We start from the raw sequence: 25,661 nt of genomic DNA, 5'->3' as shown, positions 1-25,661 counted from the left end.
TGCAGGGGTGTAAAGTCACTGTGTACATCTACTTAGGTACCATTCTGAGGTACTTTTACTTTGCTTAGGTTTTTCAATTTTAGGTTACTTTGTACGTTTACATCTACGTAGTACCTTTGCCAATATATTCACATTCTACCCAGCAGTAAATAAAATGAGTTCCACCTTTACAAGCTTGACAAAAACATAATAACATCAATGATTATAATTCTGATTCTGAAATGGGCCAATCTGCATGGAGAGTACTTGGTACTATGAGTATATTTAGATGCCAATACTTTTGTACTTTAACTTGAGTAACATTTTGAATAGAGGACTTTAACTTGAAGCAGAATATTTTTACACTTCTACCTTTACTTAAGTACTAGCTCGGAGTCCTTCTCCCACCTCTCTCCCCCTGTGTGGGGGGGGGGGGCGGGCATTTCCTCGCCTTGTTTTCCATCGCCCACCTGCGGCGCGGCTTAAATGTCAACCAGAAGCTACACAATTGGGTGCTCGCCTTGAGAGAGCGAGGGGAGGAATGAGTGAGTCAGGGGAGAGCGAAGCGCTGCCAGCTGGGTCACGGCAACCCCCATGTCGGAGTAGATCAAAGAGAGCCCGGCCCACATCCTGTCACCGACCTCTGACCCCTCTGTAGTTCAGAGCTTTGGCTCAACACTGCTGCAAAAGCCTTCTTTCAATCAGCTGTAACGCTGCGAAGAGACAAGTAATGATTGATGGTGTTGATTGTAATGACAGGTAATTTGTCCCTCCCTGCATGGTGAGACACTCTGAGTCACCCTCATACGTCTGCTTTGGGTTAATGTTACATGAGTGTGACCAGGGTTTCGAATTCTTTCCTTTTGTTTGGTGTATACAACAGTTCCTTCATCGTTTGGTTTATTGATCCTTTTGTTTTTCTTTTCTCTCCAGGAGGGAAACGGAACAATTTCTCCACATGCAAAGCGAAGGCAGCAGCTACGGGCCCTCTGCTAGAGATGGAGGCCTGTTAGATTTCCATGAAGACCCTAAATATCCAAACTGAAGCCTCCAGTTCTCAGAGGACCCCACCCTTCCCCCTAAACCCCATCCTTACCCAACCCCACCTCACCTTTATTCTTCAACACGGCCACATGTCACCACCAGAAACCCTCCACTCCCGTCCTGAAGGCGCCTGCTGTAGAGACACTGAACTGAACAAGACAATCATGATTAGTAGGAGCACCAATCACGTTCTCTCACCGTACAAAAAAACCACATCAATTTGACGTCTGTGTCTCCTTTCACTATCACAAGGCACTGCACTGAAAAACAGCAGCATCTTTTTGATGTACGCACAAACTTCCTCACGGCACCGCCCTCACACCTGTTTCTGAGTTACTGTAAGTTATTTGTCACCTCGGTTCCTTTGTATAGTTCATTAGGCCGACATTCACTCCCTCAACACCTCCCCCCTTTCTCTCCCTCCCTCTCTGGATTTTTGAGACCATTTGGGGTTTCGCCCGACCGACCAAACACCTCTTTTTAGACTGCACTAAGGAAGCCGGAGGAATCTCATCTTGTCTACGAAACGTCCTCAAGACGCCATTTTTAATTTGTCGCTGACCAGCTGGTGCAAAAAAGCATCAACGTTCTGATTTGCTTTTTAGACTGAATTTTATTTTGAATGCTTTTTTGTATCTTGAATCCTTGTTTCAATTTCTCGATGTATATTTTAGTGATTTAATTTTTTTTTTTTAATATTGTTTTTTTTTTTTTATATAGTGGTATATATGAAAATAAGCTTTGGACACAGGAAAGCCATTTTTCTTGTTGAAGCATCTTGCAGAAAATTGAAACTTAAGGCTTCTTTTGATAACTATTTGTAACAAATAGTGACCTCGAGTCTTGCTCAGATGTAAAATAATGCTCAGTATGTGTACTTTTTAAAACTGTCAGGATATGTCAATTTTCTTGGTATTTTTGCAGGCAACATTAGGACAAAGGCGAGAGTTATGGCTCAGAGGCCTATATTTTATTGTTCTAAAACATGACAAATGAAGCAGATATATATATTTACCCCAGCACTTGGCAGTCTTTCTTTTATTGCAATGGACCTTTGTCTTTTCTCTCTGGTAGCTAGTGTGGTCTTTAGCCATGTCGTTTATTCCATGCAAGCATCTCTGTAACATTTTGATTTTAATGCTCTATTTTAGTATTACTTGATGAATTCCTTTTTTTATTATCTGATTTTGGGTCACTGTTATCTTGGTGTAGCATTTTGCTTCCCAAGTGGTCATATTTGAACTGTTTCAACATGTTTTTTTTGTAAGAAAAATAAAAAGGCACCATTGGCTCATTGAATCACTCGTGTGGTGGAAAGACCTGAGCTGGAAGTGCCAGATGTAGCAGTCTGTGTGTCATCCTTGGAGATTATGATGCAAATATGCACAGGCTTTAGTGCTGCGTATGTATGGATGGTGTAAATCATGTAAAACACATTTGATCTAATGTTCTAGTTTTTGTGGAAAGACAAGTAATCGGAAGCACTGAACACATTTACACAGTATTATTGTGATTTAAAAGAGAAACCTACTTTATGCAGCATTCAAACCTTTTATTAATTGGGTCTATATAAAGGGTGAGATCCATTTCCTTCTCTTGTCTTTGTTAAAATTTGCTTTACACTTTCAATTCTGTAAAAACTCGTAAGGTAACAATTACATTCAAGTAAACAACATTTTTGATTAAAGAGCCAAGATCAAAGGAAGTCTATTTATAGACTCATGTGAATTGGGCCTCTTGCATGTCTTAATTTCAGGTAAAACAGCACCACCTTGTGTCCTGTTGGATTAACAGGACACATTAAAGAGGGTTAACATTCCCAAAAGCATCTAAAAAAGTGTTTGTCATTTTATTTACAAGACCTAAATCCCCCATGTGTCCGATAACAATACATCTCATCAAACAGCCCTTTCAAATGGACAGAAGTAACCATACTAGATCTACAATAGTTTGTAAGTGCTAAGGTTTTTATATAAAGAGTACATAAGCGGTGTGATGGAGTAGTCCTCCACTCAATGCTTTTGTTTATTAAGTCACTGATAGCTTAAAAGACTACTTTTAACACATTTAAATGTAAGTAATGAAGAACAAATCTGCACTACTTATTTTGTGAAAAGCTGTCTACCAAACCTAATATGAGACTTCCGATGTAGAAAACTCCCTCAATCGGTTTCCCCCCTTGACAGAATGCTGCTTTCGAAGGACGGCAACAAAAACTGGGAAGACTGCTAGCTAACAGATGTAACATTGTGGGTATACAAAATAATATGCTCTGCAAATGTTTAATGAGAAAGTTATTAATTAAAGACTTCTGTTACAACTCAAAGACACAAACAATGCAACCTGGTTAGTAACACTGAATGCCTCAATAAAAGTTGTATCTTGTCTTAACAGTGATATTTTATCCCATTAATAATTTGACTAAGGCTAGAAGATATGAGAAGCAATCACAAAGAGACAAAGTATTTGAAAAATCTGATTTAATCTCCACACACATCATTCAGAAGAAGATGGACCGACAGACAAAAGTCGACGTTTATCATAGAAGGCACACTTTGTTTCTCATTAGTCCTTGTTAGATGGCTTTATTATTAAAGTTCTAGTGAGGAAATCACTTGTACTTGTAGAATCCTTCTCCTGTCTTTTTGCCGAACTTGCCCTCTGCAACCAGCTTGTTGAGCACTTCACTCTGAGCGAACATCGGGTTGTCAGGATTCGCTGCAGACCAACCTAAAGATCAAAAAGGGTTTCTTAAATTAAAGTAATCGAATAAATGTAGATGAAAGTAGCAATAGGCAAGACGAGAAAAGACTCATAAAGTACCACAAATGTAAAGGTGTATACAGTACAGGTTCAATGTACTCTTTAGTTACATCTCATAACGATAAATCTTCTACATAGTCTTCCTCACCATCCATGATGAACTTCATGGTGTCCAGTCCTACGTAGTCTGAGAGCTCAAAGGGTCCCATGGGATAACCACATCCAAGTTTCATGGCAATATCAATGTCCTCTTTGGATCCATCACCTGAGGGAGAAGACAGCAGTACAAGAACCATGAGAATATGCAGATATCCATCAACAACGATCATATAATATATAACTATATTAAAGGATACTAAATAAGAGCTTCATTACTTACTACCCCAGCGCTGAGAGTAGAGCAAGGATATTTTTAGTTATAACTCCCATTTAGGGTTATAAAATGTTGAAATAGTAGAAAGACTCAAATGAGCATTTAGATGGGTTTTATTTATCTTTGTCAAGTTTAAATCAATTTTTAAGTTAAAATTAGCTAGGAATGTTATTGGCTTAATGCGGAAGAAAAGAGAAATGCCAGAAAGGTGTATTGTAATAGTTTGTTTAATATACTATACATTTTATATGTTGATATTTAGTGAGTGTAATTAGAAAACCAGTACTGCAAACTCATAACTAGCCTAGCATCTTGTAGGTGTGTATAGTATCTTATAGTGTGTGATACAGTGCTACACCAAAATATATTCTCCTTTTAATTACATAAAGAAGGACTGAGGTTCTTTTGCACTCTTGTGTTTTCACTTCCCAAAGAAACATAGTTATGGACACTTGCTCATAGATAAACCTCCCTATAAACAAACCAAGTATGTAGGTGCAGTACTCAGTACGTACCTCTCTCATACATCCGGACGGCATCCAGGATGTAAGGAAGCAGCAGGCGGTTCACGATGAATCCCGGTGTGTCCTGAACAGAGACATGTTGGAAGCTGCTGAGTGGGGATGTTTCATTTATTTGTATAAGACTATAATGACATCAGACAGAATCTCTCACCTTGCAGGACACGGATGTCTTCCCGAGCATTTTGCTGAAGTTCAGGAGGGAATCGAACGTCTCTTGGCTTGTACTTGAGGTTGCAATGACCTGTGAAAGATGAATGCTTTATCAACTTTGATTTTAATAAAGTGTTGGTAGCATAATGGGATTCAAATAAAGTGTAATTAGCATTATACAGGTGTTTCCAACCTGAGCTTAGACGTAGAATAACACCTTATTGCATTATTTTGGGCATGATTAAATTCTCTGTATTTTCTTCCATCATAAAGCTGAAAAATAAACCCTTGAAACTGTTGTATTTTCTAAAAAATGTGCTCTGTTCACAGATGTATAATGTATCCATAATAATGGTCTCAAAGTATAGAGGTAGGTGCTGAGGAAACCCTTAAATAAGTAATATAAAAAGGACAAAAATGGCCCCCAAAAACAAAAAACGGTGATATATTTGTCGCCCAACCCAACCTGCATAGATTATCTTTTCATAAAACTGAAAGTGCCGTACCTCTACGAGCCTCATCACAGGGACGGGGTTGAAGAAGTGAAGTCCTCCGAATCGGTCCAGCCTGTTAGTGGAGCTGGCGATGTCAGTGATGGAGAGAGAGGAGGTGTTGCTGGCAAAGATGGTGTGTCTAAAAGAAACGTGTGCAAAAAAGCAGAAAGTTCATAAAACACAATATGGACAGCAGTTCATAATAAAAGCAAACATGTGTAGTTCATAACTAAATCATCTTTTACAAAGGCCACCAAATGTATGTGTGCCAACTTCCCTTGGACCAAAACGGGGTGTTGGATTTTTAAATGAATAAAGGTTCATTCATTTTGAATACTGACAGCAGCAGTAGAAAACATGCGTTTGATAAGCAACATGTATAACTAATGAGTGACACAGAGGGGATGTGCTTACGCTGGTGCCAGCTTGTCAAGCCCACCAAACAGATCCTGTTTCACTTTCAGATTTTCCACAATGGCTTCCACCACAAGATCTGTGCCCTGAACAACTGATCCAGCATCTGTGGAGATGGACACGTTCTGCATGGCTTTCTGCAGGAACTCCTCCCCTGCCTGGAACAAAACCAAAATGCAATACCTCGTATTAATGACACACATTTCATTTATTTATTTATTTTGGTGTGGTGGCTTGACATGTCTCACCTCTGGCTTGTCAGCAAACTTCTTCTTCACCACTCTTTTAAGGTTCCCTTCAATCCCTTTCACGGCCTTTTTGAGGATGTCTTCATTTGTGTCCACCAGCGTCACCGCGTGGCCAGTAGAGGCAGCGACCTTTCAGGAAGAAATTAATTTAAGATGGGTTAATAAAAGGTTATTCCTGAGTAAACTTTTACTTGAACCTTGTGTAATGAATTGGTACATTTTGATTTGCTTGTACAACCAAAGTACTTTGTTTTGGTTTTATTTGTTGATGGTTCATTAAAGGAGATACATGCTTTTGTTTGTGGACTCAGGTGTGTTGTACTTCACTTAAAAAGAACAGTGAACCAGTCTTTATGTTATAAGGTGTTATACAATCAGATTGTTCTGTTTCCCTGCCAAAACATATACAAATAAGGATGAAGTGTGTTCACACTAGAAAAGTATTCCTGCAATCTAGAGAAGAAACAGATTGCAGGAATATTAGTGAAATAGCTGGAGGAGAATCTTGGAAAGCTAAGTATACAAAAGAATGTTTTAAATATTTTAGTCCCAATGTTTTACTTTATGCTTTGATTACTTCTACTGGGAAATTAATTTGATTTCACTATCACACAAAGAACACCAATAATAGTCTGTATATGCATGACAACATGGAGGAAAGCTTCTGTGTGCAATGTCAAGCTGAGGAAGAGGGTATTCAGCGAAGAGATTGATGGCACAATGTATAACTATTTTTAATCTTGAAAACCAATACCATTCGGCTTGAGTATAAGAACTACAAAAACACTGTAAATTGGTAGACTTTATACAGTTTGGAAGTAGTATACCCTTGTGGGGTACAGGTCAAATTCTCCAACAGCTGATTACCGGAGAACACACGGCGAGCGACACCTTGTGGCTAAAAGTGAACCCTGCAACTTATACAGTCTTGTCTCGTTACACCACAAGGAAACACAAATGAATGACAACTGAGCTATTTCAAAACACATCTTCCTTTTGGGATCAATGGGTGATTGTTCTGCGAGACAAGAGCCACACATACTGAAGAACTCAAACTTTAATGACAACTACAGGCATTTATTTTGAAAGGTTATTTGATACAGAACAACTTGCATGCGACACAAAGTAGCTTTAATGGAATAGTTTTCTTTCAGTTTTACAAGAAAATACACTTTAAGGATGAAACTAAGGTTGTTTCAGCAAATGCACGACTGGTAACATTTCCAACTCCCCGAAGAGTAGCTGCCTCACTAGCTATTATGAAGCTAACAGCTAGCTACATGTCTTAACACACGTATACATACACCAAAGGCATTTTGTCGCTTACCTGTGCAATCCCCGCACCCATCTGCCCCCCTCCGATAATCGTCACATTTTGTATGACAACATGTCTCACAGCAGAGGAGGACAGACCCCTGCAGATGTGGTGTGTGAAGAAAGCCATGTTGTGTCAAACTGCTGCAGGACTGCCAGAGTGGAAAGCATGAGGAAGGTCGGCGGTCACGTGATCGCGCCTCCACGACCTTTCACACAGATTATCCAGTCCTCAGGTGTCATTACAGATTTACCAAAAGAACAATATTCAGCATACAAAGGTTACTTTAAAACTCCTTTGAATCAGCAATACAGAATGTAAAAATATTTCATATACGAAAAGGCCCCCCTGCTCAAACATTAAAACATAGGATTCCCATGTCAAATTATTTTTAATTAATATAATATTTATTATTTACACCCGGGTGCCCGTAGTTAAAAATGCTATTTACACCCGGGTGTCCATAGCTAACGATGCTATTTACACCCGGGCTACACATTAGATAGTGTTTTGGATGTAGGCTATAGTATTTATGGAAATGTTTCTTTGATAACTTCACATTGTAATGGAAGATGCTGCACCCGGGTGCTGGTAGCTAACAATGCTATTTACACCCGGGTGTCCATAGCGAACAATGCTATTTACACCCGGGCTACACTTTATGCTGTTTTGGATGTTTAGGTATTTATGGAAATGTTTCTTTGATAACTTCATTCCCCATTGCTGCTGGGTCAAATTGTAATTCCCCTATAGTGGATTAATCTGCCACTACAGTCGGAAAGAAGTTGTGAAACATGATGAATTTGAGTATGTTTATTTACAAAATACCACAACAGTAAACGGTCACTAACAAATCAATTATGTATTTGTACCCCAATCAGCCTATTTAATATAGCCCTGAGGCTCATGTCCTGCTGGACGCTGGCAGGATCTGCGTCTTTTAGCAGGGCTTCAGCATTCTCAAAGACACAATTACACATTTATTTACAATATACAGTAGAAATTCATTTTACAAATGATTTCATGCCCCACCCTTGTGTGGCTTTAAGTTGAACCCACAAACAAACAAGTAGACTCATTAAAAAGGCACTTTTAAAATCTGTTCTTTTAAAAACAGTACCAACCAGGACTTTTTGTAGGGTCCATCCATCCAGACACTCCCCTGTTGAAGCGCCTCTCTCCTTCATGATGTTTGTAATTAATGAATTCAATTATATTAATTCATTAATAAAAATACATTAGTGAAAACATGTCATTGACTTTAATGATTACACTATCAATAGGAGTAAATATACCTCCAGTGCAAGAATTACTGCTCTTTTGCTGGACTTGGCAGGAAGTCCATGATGTAGACCTGTCAAGATTCTTTTGAGACTTTTGCAGCAACAAGGAACCAGTGTCCATGTCTGCACACTGAAAGGAGAATCCAATGATACTCCCCAAATTACAACTATTCACTCAAACAAAAATGTGTGTTAATAAGAGCACAACAAGAACATTCAGGTCGGCATTTTTTTTATAACCGTAAAGTTATTTAACTTACATTTTTGTAATCCCAGACGGTGTACTTAGACTTGTTCCAAACATTCACAATGGCACACTGAATAACATACACTTACTTGATTCCTGTGCCAGGACTCCAAGATGCATGATACAAAATGATTGAAAGCAAGCCTTACTTTGTAAAAGTACATAAGAATGAGCAATGCATGCCAAAGTTATTTTACTATCACTTTTAATATATATAATAAAACCACTTCAGATGTATACAGTGTTTTACCTTATTTACCGCCTTTCGTTTAACTAATCTCTTTAATCAATTTTGACTCTTTTAACTGAAATCTTTCCTTCCCTAATGCCCTACTTAAGAACATTTTAATATGTGCCAATATCTATAAAGCAGTGGTGTGCATCATAAAACAATAACATATATTGAGAATATGTATTTTAAAACCAAATGCCTCTACCATAATAATATCCATCCACCTTTTTAGCAGCTATTCTGAACACAGCAATGTAAATGCAACACATACCATAAGGCATGATGGTCATTTTTGATTGCTATTGACATTTTATGGACCTAAATAATGCTTGAACAATCCAAAAAATAACAGATTGGATGAAGACATATTTGTATTCCAATCAAAACACACTTTTTACAAAAATGACATTGTCTCCCCAGGAGACCTTTACCCACATAGGTAAATGTAATTGGATTGGATTGTTATAACCAAATATTCCACTGTTTCATCTACGGGGGCTCACACACACAGTGTATGGGCAGGGGGCCAGCGTCAGGCCGAAGCGCCCGTGCAGGGAAGGGAGGGGCGTCCCCTCTGGGAGTCTGAATCTGAACGCCTGCAGTAAGATGGTGACCGTCAGGAAGAGCTCCATCTTCGCCAGCTGTTCCCCCATACACACCCTGCGACCTGAAGGGTACAGGACGGATACATCATTAGGGCCTGGTGCACGGATAATTCAAATAAATTCACAGACTTGTGTTTCAGTTATTTGGCAGATATGAGTTAGCAGTGACATACCAATCCCGAAAGGTATAAAGCATTCCTTCCTGAGCAGCTTTCCCTCGTCGTCCAGGAAGCGCCCCGGGTTGAAATTGTCTGGGTCGTCCCACAGAGCGGGGTCTCTGTGGACAGACCACAGGTTGGGCACAATAACGGTTCCTTTGGGAATAGTGTAGCCTCTGAACTCTGAAAAAAAAATTAAAACACTCAATTCAAATGCTGTTCAGATTATTGTAAAACAAACCAACATTCAGCTCTCTTTATTTATAATATCCATGAAATAAAAATATTATATTGAGACTGAGAAACCTGACTAGTTGAGCAATAACAGAGGATTTACTGATATACAAGGGTTCAGAGTTGTTGTTGGAGCCATAATGTATTTTGTTTGTTTTATTTTATCCGCACAAGTTGAATGTATAATGCAGTTCCAACATTGAGCACAGGATGGAGCATTCACTTGTGAGTGTGTGTATATATAATCACCGGGTGATCAGATTCAGGTGTGTGGGACGGAAGCTAACAGTTTTTGACCGTGTCTGGAGAAGCCGTGTCGAGATGAGCTATGTTAAACCTGTTTGTATTCAGCGTGACTGGCATGCATATTGAACACAAATAAATGGATCGATAGGTTGAAAGATATACGACTCGTATGGACATTGTTTTATCGTCTGGAACACGCGTCCGAACAAAGTTCTCCCGTTCCCATCCCTCAGTGGCTTAAGTGTAGATTAGGTGAAAAAGTCACTACAGGTGTTATCTGAGTTTACCTGTTGTCTCGGAGGCCATGTGAGGGATAGCCAGGGGAACAGCTACAGTCATTCTCTGCACCTCCATGATGGTGGCTTCAGTAAAAGGCAAACTTCCCTTATCAGTCAGAGACAGGACCCGTTGTGTGCCCACCACTTCATCTATCTCTGCCTGCATCCTGTCTGGAATGAAAAGGATAGAAGCAACTCAGAATTAAGCGTACCACTCTTGGATCATTAATTTACCCCTCAGTTAAATCAACAAGATAGTGTAAATAAACTTTGTATAAAGTGGGAGTCAAATGCATGTTTTGATGTGCTGATAAATGTGATTGTGAAAGTGTTGGGGTGTTTCAATGCATAATCAAGCAAATTAGTTGTCCTAAAAAGGGAAGTATTTGAGCCGCGGGTTCCCACAGCAGGTTTCACATTCCTTTTTCTTCCCAAAGAGGATTTATGTAGAAAACAACATCTGTGTCTTTATACACCTAAACACTTTGCACAGTTTTACAACAAAGCGCTCATTATCCCAACTATTAACGTTCAATCTCTACAATAATAATAATAATTAAAGTTTATATTATTTAAATCTTTATTCCCACATCATAAAATAATTGCACCATGGATTGAAATAAAGTCAAGTGTGTTGATTTGTGATTTGTGTGTGCCTATCATTCGTTGTTTTCTACGCTGATCTATTTTTTTATTCATCCAAATACCATTGAAAATATACTAGAGGAATTCTGAGCAAATGTTATTTTCTTATAGACAACTAGAAAGAGATAACACTCTTTTATAACTTTCAAACTCATACAGATTGGAGATATGTTTGATATAGCAGGTGATGCTTGCACAGCTGTAATCCCATGTCCCTGTAGAGGAAAAGCAAACGACACAAAGAGCAATCAAACTGTTGGAAAAGGACTGTAGCTACTTTTACCTTGGATATCAGGATATAAGACCATGTAGAGCAGAATCCACAGAAGAGAGTTGGTGGTGGTGTCAGTGCCAGCGATGAAGAGATCTCCTATAATATAAAAGAGATAGTCTGCTGTGAAGCTGCTGTCCTGCTCTCCTCTCTGTTGCTGGTCCAACATCTCCTTCAGGTACATATCCACCAGATCCCTGGGGTGAGCAGGATCTAATGTTATCTGGTGGTGTACAATAATCTTCTTCAAAAACACTGTGATCTCTCCTTCCACCTGCCGCAACTCCTTGAAGACCCCAAAAGGTAAGTAGTAGAGCAGAGGGAAGACGTTGATGAGGACCGCGGCGCTGTTGACGCAGATCTCCAGCCCTCGGTCCATCAGGTCCAGCAGTTTGCTGAACTCTCGGTCTTCGTGGTGGAAGCGGTGTCCCAGGACCAGAAAGCAGATGACGTTGGATACGGCGTTCCTGATCAGCGGGGCCAGGTCCACTCCGGCATCAGCCCCACCCTCCTGACTCAGGATCAGCAGCTGCGATTTGATGGTGTCCAGGCCCTGCAGGATGCACGGCTCCAGGCTCAGCTTCCCCAGGCCGAACGTTCGGAGAGTGGCGTGGCAGAACTTGCGCTGCTTCCTCCACACTGGCCCGTAAGGTGCAAAGACTATACCTAAAGTTCAGTTAAACCAGAGAAGCATTTTAGTCAGTTTGTATCCTTCTCTTTTGAAGACTAAAGTCCAACATACATACAAATAAACTTGTTGGTAGGCTACTTGTACTACTAGTTCATATTTGTACACACTTAATGTATATATTTATGATATCACAACTGTAAACCAGTCGAACACAACATTACATTATGTTAGGGAATCATTTGCTTAGGTATTCAACCTTCGACCCAGTTCATCGTTTTCTCCTTTCACTGTCTCTTTTCCCACGGCATAGTTCTACGGCCTTGGGTATTGCTGCTATCTCTCTTAAGGAGGAGCAGCTTGGGCGCATTGTTGTTGCCAGTCTATGACAGAGCACAAGCCGCCATGAGGTAGTTTACTGATTAGGGACGTAGGTTCCCTGGCATACATTCGTTCCTATGGACGAGAGCTCTAGTTAGATTCAGGGTCCATAATATTTAGTCTCGCTGAGGAAGAATGTTGATTATTACACTCCGAACTAGTTAAAACCTCGAGCTGCAGAAGAGTTCTTCAGAATTGGTTTGGCAACCGCTGTGTCAACTCGTGACACACCACCTATCTTGTCAATTCTCCGGCCGTAACTCCAAATAAACCGCCAGTGTTTGCCATCAAAGCTCCAGCTCTTCTCGTGTCTCTCTGAGTCCTGACTCTCCATTGCTACAGAAGTTTCCCCCACACATTATATATACATTCTCGATACATATATATTTAATTATTATATTATATCTGCACTATTTCATGTTTTATGTAAAGGAATTTTTGGAGGGAGCCTTAGAACAAGAATGTATTTACCAACAACTAGCTTCGGACTTAAAACCAGTCATGTTCATCTCCAAATCCCACAGTTGCAATAAAGGCCTGATAAATATGTAACATCCTCTTACCAATATCTATGCTAGATAAAAACAACCTTGAAAATGTGGAATACTAAATGTGTTTATGTACACAGTGAGACAAACTGGCAAGTACAATTGACAGATTAAAATGGTTTCACATCTTATCAACCAATAACTCTTTCAATGGACAGAGGCATGTGACTGAAGGATTAAAATACATCTGAGACATGTTATCCTCAAGGTTCAAGGTTTTTTTATTTCGTCATACGAACATACTAGCTACAGTGTAGTTATGACGAAGAAAATATTAGGTCACAGGCTCCTCCAACAGTGCAACACAATAAAACAGATCAACAGAAATATAGTGCAAGTAAATAGTAAATATAAAAATAGTTTAAAAAAGTGAAATAGTGAAATAAGAGTCTATATGCAAGTTATTTGCATATATCCTATCCTTTATATCTGGCATTAGATAGATAGATAGATAGATAGATAGATAGATAGATAGATAGATAGATAGATAGATAGATAGATAGATAGATAGATAGATAGATAGATAGATAGATAGATGTCCCAGCCCGTGTGACATATCTAACTAATATTGGAAATACATCTAAATATGAGGCAATGGGCTACAAATCAACAGCAGCACAAACTACAGCCTCCAAAATGCAAACAAGTTGAAGCACAAACCATAACAGGACGTGGTAGAATGTATTCGTTTCAGCTAGGTTGATTAAATAAAGAATACACTGGATGTGGCTGTCATTTAAAATGCGTTATGTGTAGTGAAGCTGAAAAATGTACCTTTGCGTTTGGTCATGATAGAGATAGAAGGGATGTCAGGTCTGTCGGAGAACACCTCAGGATGGTTGGACAGAGCATCCTTCACCACATCATATCCATTCAGCACCACCATGAGCTGACTCCCTACAAAGATGCTGTATATGTTCCCATAGATATTGGCCTTTTCCGTTAACACGTCCATAGCGCTTCTGTTGGTGTTGTCCCGCTGCTGTCCAAACCTCCTCTGGATGAAAGAGGGGATGAGAAAGTGGCCAAAGTTTCCCACAACCGGCCAGGGCTTCGGACCTGGCGGGATTTTTGCCAGGAGGTTCCGTTGTTTCTGATACACATGTACTAAATAAAAAACTAGCAGCATAACTAGCAGAGCTGCAGTGTTGACATGCGACAGAACAAAGCTTAGGTTCTGCAGCCATGACAGCGAAATCATGTTGTTAAAGTTGTTTAAACTGAAATAGGAGAAGTGGTAATCCTATCCCATGTTCAGGAGTGTTCATGAAGTCCGAGTGAAATCATGAATTGCATGCCAACGAAGCAGAACTTGTATTTAAATGCTCTTTCCACGCGCTTCCTGTGTTGTTATGAAACTGCTGGTGTCAACGTCTTACTGTCATTGGCTTCCTATTGGCTGACAGCGCTGTGCCCGGCTGTGATTGGTGCACATCGATACTGACGACACATTAAAGCCATGGGCTTCACTTTGTTATAAACAAGTGGTGGGGACAATTTCTCCAGATTTAACATCAGTATAGAAGAAGACAACATATGTCCCTCCCCTGGGTGTTGAACCTCAAGCACCTGCATGAAAAAACAATGTATAAACCTCTGGACCACCAATGTGTTTTTAAAACAATTAACGCCCAACTATAGGTTTTGCTGTGATGTGATTTGGAGTGATTTTGTACATTTATGCACACAACGAGCACACAGGTATGGAGGACAGGATGACTGATGATTTAAATCAACAAAAAAAAAAAAAAAGCCTTGGTATGGTGGAACTTTAATACAATAGTACAATGTCCAGACTACAGCTAGCATATACACACTAAAGAAGACTAAAATGAATATAAAATTGAAAACAATAATAATAATAATAATAATAATAATAATAATAATAATAATAATAATAATAATAATAATAGTAATAATAATAATAAAATACTTATAGAAAAAAACAGATACACAAATATTAGAAATGGAAGTTTGTGTACACCTATGACATTAAACACACTAAGGCACCTTGTGACTTGAGGACACTGATATCATATTGAGGTAAACCCCAACAACACATACAGTATGAAAGAGCTACGGTAGCATTTCTGAAATCAAGTCTTGCAAATACTCCAACAAACCTGCGAGTCTGTCGCAACAAACTGTCTGTTCATGTCCGAAGTTCACTATGAGCTGAGCTACAAAAACACTGACGACTCTGCAGTACTTTATCTCATGAATAATTTACAAAGAACACACCGAGACGATATGATTATCCTTCATTTTTGCAGAAATATTTCTTTCAGAGCTATGCATTTGGTATCATTATGTTCCTGTCCAGTAGACAGGGGCTTCAGGGCCGTGTCACTCCTCCCGTGGGCTCTGTACCATGGAGTAATTCTTGCAGGGGTTCTTAAGGCAGGCAGGAGGCCAGGTGAAAGGCCAGCTGTAAGAGCAGGGCACCGAGGTCTGGACGTTCCTCTCCATAAAGTTGAACAGTGGGTTCCACCAGGTGTTGGTGAGGTAGTTGTTGGGCGAGCATTTCAGAGTCTGTCGAGAAAATAGAAGTTAGTCATTTCATTGGTAAATACAAACAAATAAAATGTTTGTATAATACTTTCAATACAAGGGATTCAGCTTAATGTGATTCTGATGAACAAACCATTCACATATCTTTGTCATAAAGCTGCGCCTTATCATAACTTCAAAGTTGCATTTTGTGCAATTGCATGTGGATGTCATAGCGAAAGTTAGAGAAGGGAATAATATCAGTAATAGTAAATATTTTTGTGCCATATGTTCCATACTAGGGATGCATCTCAAAGAGCTTTCACTGAACAGGTCAGACACATCTTTTTACTATTAATATAATTTACTTATTATAATAATAATAGTTGCTTTAGTTGCAATTTAGGTCAGTATTAATATAATACTAACATGTACATTGCAACAGGTTTTGCTTGATGTAATCATTTCTTTTGTGTATATTGACAATTAAAAATTCCTTCTTAACATGCGTCCAATGTACTTTCTTTGAAGGCGACTAAAGTTTCATTATATCAAATAATTATGTGATATGAGTATATTTTGTTGTTTTTGTTTGTTGTATTCTTGTTTTTAATTGAATGTTTCCTATAACCGTTTTCATTGACATGTTGCAACTGCAAATACTAATAACAATACATTAGATTTATATAGCGCTTTTCTAAGTACCCTTAGTCGCTTCAGACTTTTTGTAAATATTTGTTTAAATGAAAACTAAAATAATTTGAATAAATTAGCCGGAAACCAACATCATATTTGTACACAAGTTAGCTGCCAAGCTTGTGATTTATTTATTTTAAATGATATTTTAGGCTTGTTAACATATAACACATTTTTATATACACCTTTTATACCCCATATCAACTGTCCAACATTGACCAGTAGAGGGCGTAACTCACCATGTTGAGAAGCACACCCGTTTTACACACAGTCTAAAAATATACTTAGTCTTACTCTAAATATGTCATTATATGGAACATATAGAACGTTTTCTTTAAACCTAAACTGTAATATATTATTAAGCTGACATGTCGCTCTTAACTGGTACACTTGAGGTTAACTCTGTACACAAATTACAGCCAGACTGACAGTAAAGCCCACCATGCATAATGATTGATGTGAGACAAGGTTCAATGAGAGGGGAGACATCAGCTCTAAAAGCTCCTAGTTTTACTCTCTTGCACGTCACCATGCACACAAACAGCCCCCCAGTGCTCACCTGTAAGTTGGCCATAGTGTGGTACCACCAGAACAGGCGGGAGGTGATAAAATAGGCCACGACCACATCCACACTGTAATGCTCATGTGCCACCAAGATGCACACCACACCCGTGGCACTCAGCAGCCAGCACATCAGATGGTACCACCAAAACGACCGCGGCGAATCTTTAAAGAGAGGGAAGGAAAGTGTGTTGGTAATATTTATGACAACCTCTTTTTGTGGTCCGTGTGTCCATGTTTTAACTGCTAAAAAACGGCAGTCTGTAGCATTTCACTGCAATGTGACAAGAACTGGGAGTTTACGCAACATACAGAAAGGCTAACGAAAACAACATGGTTATACAGATAACTTAAAAAATGTAACGTCTTCTTGTAATATGTCATCCTTAAAACACTACAAACACTTTTGAATGCACTTTTGCCTTTTCTCCGAACAATAAATCAAGCTATATACAGCTTTAGAAGATAGCATAATCATTCATATCTGCTTTCAAATTGTATTAATAGTTATTTGTATCCCATTAGTTCCTAGAAGGTTCATTGCTGAGTAGTATAATTGTGTGCGCTAAATAGGATGAGAATGGATTAGATAATATCATTCATACATTATTAACAGGAAAGTCTCGTAAATTATTCAAAACAAAGCTCACAAACAAGTGATGCTTTGGGTACTCACACTCCTTGATGAATAGGTAGGTGAGGGTGAGCATCACAGTGTGTCCACTGTACAGGAAGTCTCCACACAGGAGGTGGGAGTTGGTCATGGAAAGACCTCCACCCGAAATCAGCCGCAGGATTCGCTGGATTTTCGCCTGGGAGTCTCCATGGAGCTGATCGAGAACAGGGAGAAACAGTGAATCAGTGACATTACGAATCCAACTAATGATTATTTTCGTCATGGATTTATTTAGCTACTGTACTTCTGCCATTAATCATGATTTGCAAAAAAAGTGCCTGATTAAATCGAAACAATTAGAATCCAAGAGATTACATTTACAGTGATGTAAAATAAATTAAAGAAGCAAATCTACAATAAACATCAGGCCCAATTCATTATCACAACTGTTCCCAATACAAAAATACATGAATTCCCTTGCAACCTATTATAAGTGCATTTAACAACGTGGGTATTTGCAACCCTATTATTTGCATGCAAATACATCGACTCCATTAAACTTAAAGGAATAGCTTTTACATTTTTATATTTACAGACGTGGTGGCAAACTTCTTATCTATCCGTCTTCGAGAAAGGAAATATAATCAAATATTTCGCAAATTGTCGGTCAATCTTTACAACTTGATGCAACATAATTGGAATTGAATTGAATTAACATGTAGTCAAGATTAAGAGGAATTGGAGAAAGTCAAATAAGTATAGCTTAACTACATCTTATGCTCCTGCAGCTCACATTACTGTGGATAACTCACTTCAAACAAGTAGCTGAAGGTTTCATACACTGTTCAAAACATATCAAATTCTTGTGAACAAAACAACTCTTAAACTGTCCAGCTTTGGATCCTTTTTGCACGACACAACCCATCAAACAGCAGCCCGGAGCGCATGTTTTTGATCAAACAATGATGCACCTCAATATTGTTGGTGTCCTGAGGCGGCAAAAAGGTCCACGTTTTTATAGCTGCCTCTCTTGTGTTGCTGTTCGAAATGAGTCCCAGAGGGTGCATGAGAGTACACGGCTGAGCAAGGACAGCTGATGCCCGATCTGATGTTTTTCATGCTACTCACCTTAGGAGCACAAGTCATGTGCATGCCAGGCACAGGCAGGGTGGTGATGTACATGGTGACACAGCGGTACAAGTACAGGGTGCCAATGAGGAAGAAGAACCGCCTGCCTGCTATCGACCTATACAAACAGACAATGAGTGTGGACATTGTGTTATTTTGTGGCAGATATTTACTTAAAACTACTTCATTCTGGAGATCTTGCACAGTCTAAAGAGTAAACGTGTAGCTCAAAGTTCCTGCTCAGCTGGGCAGACTGAATTGAATTAGCCGGACCACATAATGACAATCGAAATCATATACGCTTTAACAGCATCACATTTGTATTGGTAATGTTGCTTGCTTTGCTGAGCCCGTCAGAAATAGCTTTTCTATTTTTTGGACAAATGTGGATGACATGATTTCAAAAGTTTAACTTAATTAAACATTTACCTCAGTGGTAAGGGTGTGGTTTGAGTGTTTCATAAAGACTGCTTTCTAAAGTACTTATGTTGAACATACAGGAAAGTAAACCATCACTGTGTGAAGTACAAAACACCCTGATGGTGGAAGCATCAATGGACTCTAATGGATGCATTTTCTGAGTAACAGGAAGAGAGACATACAGATATGTTGCAACTCTTAACCACACTTGTGCAAATACAAAAACTAATCACAACTTCAGCCCACTGTATAAATGTGTCTCTTTGACCCTTGTCTTCATGAGTATTCTGTATTTTTCCAACAAATCCTCGGAAAAGACCCACACCGATCAAATGTTTTTATTATTTATTGGACAACAATGGAGGCCTGTTCAATTAATTATTAGGAATAGTTTCTTGTTTTTTTTACAAGCTTTATGAATCATGGGATTTGTTGACACTAAGAAAAATAATATATTTGCTTCCAAAGAAACAGTTTGTAAAATAGAGAGTACCAGATGTTCTTACCTGTATCTGAAGAAGAACAACTGGATCATCCAGATTCCCAGCAGCACCATGCCATTGATCTCTGTCACTGTGAATGCCCATTTGACCCTGTCAATATAGTCAAAAAACTTATCAGGAAGGGGCGGGCTGCTTTCTTTGGGCGGGACTCTCTCGTGGACGATCGTGATGACGACTGTGGTCAGGACCAAGTTAAAGCCAGCATAAAAGAAGGCTATTACTGTCTTCCACCACTCCATGGGCAGACGGTTGACCTTGGAATCCGACACAGAAATCTTCACGTAGTCATTATGCCTCCCTATGCCTTTCCGAAAACCCCTCTTTTCCTCATCTGCTCCCGGTGTGTGGACAGGACAGATTTTACCGTTGCTAGGTGCAGAACCACCCTCCATTCCCAGGTTCAGAGTATCAGAGGAAGAGTCTCTCGTCCCCACAAGCTCCTGTGACGCCATGGGTGCCTGCTCTGTCCATCCACAGGCACCGCTGCTGTTGGTTGAGGCTTTTTAAACTGCAGAGAGAGAAAACAAAAGGTTGGATACTCTCTTGGTAGGAAAAGTACAAACACACTTTTTTCAATTGAAAGATGGAACGTCAAATAAGTAAATGGTACTTTCTTTTGCTTCCACTATTCCTTAGGGATTAGCAAGGCAAGTGATGGGGTTTCTATTGATGCTCATTCGTCTTTACACTGGCTGAAATGTTCTTTTTTTGGTGTAAAACAATTTTTAAGATGTGGTTCCATTAGCTAATACTGTGTGTTATATTTTCCTTTCCCATAACATTCACCAGAACCACTGTGACAGTTTTCTGTTTGGACGTTCAGCCCGATCCTTATTTTGGGCCTTCTAAAGTCTTTCTACCACAATGCTTTGGTTTTCTCCATTTGTCCTCAACAAACAGTTGCTATGGTCACTTCAGTGGTTTTATGGTCAAATACCTTCATCATCAAACAATACAAATGTATAAATAAACTTAATTAACCTAAACTAGTTATTACGTAAAGGCTATTCTTGACATTAAACAGTAGTTTAGGAAGTCATTTCGTCATTAAGGTCCATTTTGCTTTTGTTGTGGAGCTTTCAATCATTTTACGTGATATGTCTCTGCACATGAGTGTGTTCTGCTGACTTGATTTTTGATTAAAATAAAAATAAAAATCTGAGCACTTTATGTACTTCTTTTACATGGTGACTTAAAAGTCCATAAAACCAGTCGGGCAAAGATAGATACTATATTATATTACATTACATGTCGCTTGTTAGACGCTTTTATCCAAAGCGACTTCCATACTCAATACTGTGGGCAATCCCCACAGGAGCAATTTGGGGTGAAGTGTCTTGCCCAGGGAGACAACGACATGCTGACTGCAGTGGGGTTCGAACCTGTGACCCCCTGACCCCAACACCAAGGCTCTATCCACCGCGCCACACGCCTTATATTATACATGTATTATATATTATCAGGTAAAAAAAAAAAACTAAAATTGAGTATAAGGCAAAACTAAATAAAATAAGATAAAGATTGTTTTGAGTCAATTCAATATTTGTATTGATGCTCATAAGAGAAAATTGGAGGAGCTTGGGAAATGTTTGTAATGTTTTGTTGTGATCACTTTCATCCTTTCATGTCTAAAAGGCTTCTAGTCTCTTTTACAGCCCCATTAATGGATTTTCAGGATTCTGCTATTAGCCCTGAAATGCATTACAGTGAATGTCATCCAGGAAACAAACAGTACGGAAAGCCTACTTTGAGGCAAACCTTGCACTAGGAAACAATGGAGGTTATAAATGGGGTATGGCTGGATCCAAGAGCGCTGCTGAAAGTATCAGTTTCCTCAGAATCCATTTTTGGGGAAATATTATTAAAGGATTATTATAGGATGGCCTCTTACTAACCCATAGCAAATCTAGCCTCTGTTATGCAACTGATGGATGGATACAGAACACTGACGGTCAGACTTTGAGTGAGTTAAAGAGGTCATAGGAGATATACATACCTACCAAGATGGCCAATAAGATCAACAATAAGAAGCAGAAGAGCAGACAAACAATATAAGCCAATTACAGCGCCATCATTCTTATGTCATTATGGGGATCATATTGCAGCTCTGTGGTTAGTTATACTGCAACTGTGGGACTACATGTCAAAGACATTTATGAATTTGTTGAGTCACACTTAGCTGGAATAGCAAAGTGTCTCATTAATGTATGTGAGTTTCTTATTTGTACAAATATGTTTTACTTCTCTTATGTTGACCAGCTCAGTTTAACCTTGTGAATTTGAAATGGTCTGTCCTTAAAGCAAACATGAGAGGGACAGACTGTGGTGACAATGTCATCTAGAGACAAATCCTGCCGCTGCTCCACAGACTGTGACTAATGAAACACTATGACAGTGCATGACATCAGTGCCTCTCAACAAAGCTGATGCTAGTTTTGGTGAGAGGTGCAACACTCTCAGTGCCTTAAACAAGAGATGGCAGGACACACTGCTTTGAAATAAAGTGTAAAAAATGTAAGGTTTGGTTACATTTAAGAATAACCAAATGGAAATATTGTGGTCAGGGTAAAAACGATACTTGGTTGAAAAAGTCCCACCTCAGAGTCAGAATGCTAAAAGACAAAAAAGTCTCTGAGATAAGGTTGAAAGCTCCAGAAAAAGCTATAAGGGGACTTTAAACCCCCTAAAAAAGGTAGGTAAAAAGTAATAAAAAAGCTGCCAGATATACCGTCATCTGGCAGTTACTTCATCACTTTCTTTAACTTAATTTTATAATGCTGCTACTTACTTTTTTGTACTTGGAAAGTGTTTATTATTCCACTTAAAATGTATATTCATTTGTGCTGGCCACTTTAATAAATACAGTTTCATTTGGTCTTTATCCGTATTGTCTCTTTGCTGTAACTATGTACATTTCCCCTCTGGATGACTAATAAAGAATTTCTGATTCTCATTTGGATTTTAAAGGATAAGATTGAACTATCAAATATTTTGTCAATGTGACTTAAAGATTGTCGTCCTGTATACCAGAAACTTTGACTGTTGTATTACGAGTAGGAGACGTAATATAGTGGTGGTGTCAAAGTCAGTTTCAGTTAATAGTCCTACCGCTACATGAGGGCACTTGTAAGGAAAACATAGAGATATTTTAGATGTATTTGCACAAATGACCAATACTTTTTGGTCTGGTGAGGACAGTCTCTAATTTTAGGCGAGTGGAGGGCGTAGTAGTTGTAAATATTGACTTTACATTCCAAAATTGTCGGAGAGGCACAATACCTTCTGTGTTGGAGTGGATTTTTCCTTTTAAAACATACAACTCTTTATGTCCTATATGTTATCTTGTAACCTTGAATACTACATGTTAAAGATCAGTGATAAAGCAGATGGGAGACATGTGAGACTGCATGTGCACTGTACAGGCCGGTCACCAGAGTTTTCCCCCGGTCTCTTCCTCCCCAGTGTACAGTAGTCAGTGTTTTCCCACCAGTCATGCACCCAGCACTAAAGAGGTTGGGTGGTGATGGAAAACTGGCAGGAACCCCTATTCCACATGGTCACAGGCCCAAATGGATAATTTGGCTGCTTCCACTCGCTCAAGCTATTTCAAGAGAAGCCACCCAGCTGCCTGCAAGGCTGTATTTTACTCCAGGGGCTCCAAGGCTTTGACTCCATTTCGGGACATTCATAATAACATACTTCTATTGCCGTCCACTCATTTTCTTCTTTACATCTTGCGGATTGTCCTTCCTCAAAAGGAGGGTTAAATATAAGTCAAACCAGAGGTGGCCCATCCCTCTGGGAGCCTATAACATACAGAGAGGAGTTGACTACATGTTCTGAAATGTAATTACGGTTAATCACTGTTCAGCAGTACATCATAGGTTTTAATATTGTCATGTTTGGTTTAATTGTAGAAACAGATCATTTTTCCAGTAAAGTTCAATTGATTGAATTATTTGACGCCAACATCCACATTTATCTATCTATTTATTTCAATTAAAAGACAATCTCTTCAATCGTTTTGTGATATTAAAAAAAGGATAATTTCATTTAAATAACAAGATGTGCTGTTCAAAAATAGTTAACCTCATAGCAGTGGTGAGAGAATGTGTTGGATCCTTTACTTCAATGAAAGTTGCACAATAATACAATTCTAAATACAACATTTAAAAACCCTGCTTTGAAATAATTGCCAAAGTAAAGAGATGTACAGTATGTATTGTAACACAATTGAAAAGTGCTCTTTTTGTATAAAGGTGTTTTTATTTCAAAGTTGATTCAGGCTTAGCCTCTCACTTTATACTCCATCTACTCTTAATCTCATATATTTATAGCTGTCAAATAAATGTAGACTATGAAGCAGAATTACAATGTTTCTCTCCAAAATGTAGTAGAGTAGTCGTATAAAGTTGCACAAAATGGAAATAAGTATGACTAGTTCAGTGTTTCGGTAAATGTACTACTCTTTCACTGATTAGTAATAGTAGATTATGATTGACAGTCGTAGTAACGTAATCATATTTGTTACAATCTTTTGTATTCATATACCATGAATATCATGGCAATAGAGTGCATTTTTAACCTTTGGTTTTACCACAGAGCTGTTGACTTCCTGCACTGGATCGCATGCAAACTGTATAACAGGAGCTAACTGTGTAAAGATGCTCCTCAATACAAACACATATTCTGACAGAATAAAGTATGTGTTGTAGTTCTGCGGTGAAACTTTTATAGCCTACAAGCCAAAATGGTCTAACTGGAGGCGCCCCAACTTTTCTGGGAGCCACAACCACATGTGGGGCGGATACTGGCGGTAATGTCAGGGACTGGGTGTCTCCCATGCCTCCCAGTTATTACAGGTCAGAAGTCTATCACTTGTGATGTGTGCAGCACAGCCGGGTTTGAAGTTTACTTTTGGGGTGTAGACCAGTGTTAAACACCATGTTCCATAAGAGGCTACTGGGTGGGGCAAAAGGTCATTGCTCATCCTGTAATTAAGCCCTCTCCTTTTCATTCAAAGCTATTGCAGTTGGTAATTGACAACTGTATTATTATACAAGGATTAAAAGAACTGTAACACAAGCATACACAATCAATACAGGATATCCTATGTATCAGAAATAACATTTTAAGCCTGTGTTTATCTTTGTGCGTCAAATGATGCAACTGAAAAATAGCCAAACAAAATTCAGTGTTAACCTGACATCATCAAACCACGTAGACTCTAGAGGCTAGTCGACCAGATGATGTCTCCTGATTCACCGAATAAAACTTTTTCGCATGAATGTATGCGGACACTGAGCCTTATGCAACAAATACAAATATTGACTATGTCTCCTAGAATTCATATCGACAGTGTAATTTCATCATCTGTAGCAACACTGATAAAAAAGAAAGAAGTTGAATGTCAAGAGTAACCTATACAATCTCGCTGGAGGCTATCATCATATTGGGGATGACACAACAATAAAGCAATTAAAGACATGACCCCCAACATATACCGACGATCACATGAAGATAATGTGTCTATACACATGTTGCACAGTTTTTTAGCATCCTACCTGCCTTGGTCGGGCCTCCTAGCGCCTCTTCCTGTAGTTGCAGCTCCCTGGATCTCTGATGCTGCGCCCTGTTCGCTGCTCGGCTCGGATCACACTGGACTGCTACATTACCCGGCGGTGCCGCTCGCTTTTGAGGGAGCGCTCCTCCCCGAAGCCCGACAGATTCTCACATCCAGCCAGCCTCAGTACCCAGCCTCCAGCCTCCTGCCTCCCATCCCCTTTAATTCAGAGTGAGAGTCCTGTAATCAGCACAAGCCTGTAACTCTGCCCGCATGTAAAATAGGTGTTCTGCGAGTTGCACATCTTTGAGCATTTAGGTGGAGTAGCTAAATGTTTATTTTTAGAATCCTCGTATGTGCGTTTATTATGGACATACGATTCTTTAAAAAAAATATTATTTTTTTTTACCGTTTTTATATTATGTAAGAGTGAAATAAAACATCATAACAATCCCATACAAAATACCTCCTTGCTTATTTAGTTATACATAATTCCAATCATTTTAAGTATTCTCACACATTTATAGCAATTTGTGTCAAACAAATACAGTTTTCTATTAAAAACATAAATTTTACAAAAGATATATCTCAATATTTTAAATAAGAACTTCATTCGATCTTTTT

General features: G+C 38.9%; 3 protein-coding genes across 4 annotated transcripts; all 3 read right to left on the bottom strand.

Annotated features, from left to right (window-relative positions):
• Positions 1–3,486: 3,486 nt before the first annotated feature.
• On the bottom strand, positions 3,487–7,517 carry hadh (hydroxyacyl-CoA dehydrogenase). Its single transcript, XM_034230177.1, has 8 exons — positions 7,317–7,517; positions 5,990–6,118; positions 5,742–5,899; positions 5,340–5,466; positions 4,835–4,924; positions 4,675–4,747; positions 3,935–4,051; positions 3,487–3,753 (listed from the first exon to the last, which is right to left on the bottom strand). The coding sequence occupies exons 1-8, from the start codon at positions 7,431–7,433 to the stop codon at positions 3,635–3,637; spliced, it is 930 nt and encodes a 309-aa protein (XP_034086068.1). The 5' UTR covers positions 7,434–7,517; the 3' UTR covers positions 3,487–3,634.
• Positions 7,518–8,102: 585 nt separating this feature from the next.
• On the bottom strand, positions 8,103–14,502 carry LOC117555302 (cytochrome P450 2U1). The gene is made up of 5 exons (XM_034230152.1): positions 13,835–14,502; positions 11,516–12,169; positions 10,597–10,758; positions 9,845–10,012; positions 8,103–9,733 (listed from the first exon to the last, which is right to left on the bottom strand). The coding sequence occupies exons 1-5, from the start codon at positions 14,259–14,261 to the stop codon at positions 9,552–9,554; spliced, it is 1,593 nt and encodes a 530-aa protein (XP_034086043.1). The 5' UTR covers positions 14,262–14,502; the 3' UTR covers positions 8,103–9,551.
• Positions 14,503–14,832: 330 nt separating this feature from the next.
• Positions 14,833–25,311, bottom strand: sgms2a (sphingomyelin synthase 2a). Of its 2 annotated transcripts, none has more exons than XM_034230196.1 (6): positions 25,039–25,311; positions 19,478–19,982; positions 18,552–18,669; positions 17,484–17,637; positions 16,806–16,972; positions 14,833–15,592 (listed from the first exon to the last, which is right to left on the bottom strand). In XM_034230196.1, exons 2-6 carry the CDS (start codon positions 19,924–19,926, stop codon positions 15,407–15,409), a joined length of 1,074 nt encoding a protein of 357 aa, XP_034086087.1. In that variant the 5' UTR covers positions 19,927–19,982; positions 25,039–25,311; the 3' UTR covers positions 14,833–15,406. The 2 variants fall into 2 exon arrangements, with proteins under 2 accessions (XP_034086087.1, XP_034086088.1); XM_034230197.1 differs by having other exon boundaries at positions 25,043–25,311.
• Positions 25,312–25,661: the final 350 nt, after the last annotated feature.

This window comes from Gymnodraco acuticeps, unplaced genomic scaffold, assembly GCF_902827175.1.
Source record: "Gymnodraco acuticeps unplaced genomic scaffold, fGymAcu1.1, whole genome shotgun sequence".
Taxonomy (NCBI): Eukaryota; Metazoa; Chordata; class Actinopteri; order Perciformes; family Bathydraconidae; genus Gymnodraco; species Gymnodraco acuticeps.
Note: the sequence above shows the minus strand (reverse complement) of the source record. Positions and strands in the feature narration are given on the sequence as shown.

What these genes read in the sequence shown, in the direction of transcription:
- hadh (XM_034230177.1), bottom strand. Translation starts at nt 7,433, where the DNA reads ATGGCTTTCTTCACACACCACATCTGCAGGGGTCTGTCCTCCTCTGCT. An exon ending in CTGTGATGAGGCTCGTAGAG is followed by an intron (nt 4,925 to 5,339) that starts GTACGGCACTTT and finishes CATCTTTCACAG; the next exon opens with GTCATTGCAACCTCAAGTAC. An exon ending in AGACATCCGTGTCCTGCAAG is followed by an intron (nt 4,748 to 4,834) that starts GTGAGAGATTCT and finishes GTCTCTGTTCAG; the next exon opens with GACACACCGGGATTCATCGT.
- sgms2a (XM_034230196.1), bottom strand. Translation starts at nt 19,926, where the DNA reads ATGGCGTCACAGGAGCTTGTGGGGACGAGAGACTCTTCCTCTGATACT. An exon ending in ACATGACTTGTGCTCCTAAG is followed by an intron (nt 17,638 to 18,551) that starts GTGAGTAGCATG and finishes GTTCTCGATCAG; the next exon opens with CTCCATGGAGACTCCCAGGC. An exon ending in CTACCTATTCATCAAGGAGT is followed by an intron (nt 16,973 to 17,483) that starts GTGAGTACCCAA and finishes CTCTCTTTAAAG; the next exon opens with ATTCGCCGCGGTCGTTTTGG.
- LOC117555302 (XM_034230152.1), bottom strand. Translation starts at nt 14,261, where the DNA reads ATGATTTCGCTGTCATGGCTGCAGAACCTAAGCTTTGTTCTGTCGCAT. An exon ending in TATCATGACCAAACGCAAAG is followed by an intron (nt 12,170 to 13,834) that starts GTACATTTTTCA and finishes ACTGAACTTTAG; the next exon opens with GTATAGTCTTTGCACCTTAC. An exon ending in CTTATATCCTGATATCCAAG is followed by an intron (nt 10,759 to 11,515) that starts GTAAAAGTAGCT and finishes TTTTCATTCCAG; the next exon opens with ACAGGATGCAGGCAGAGATA.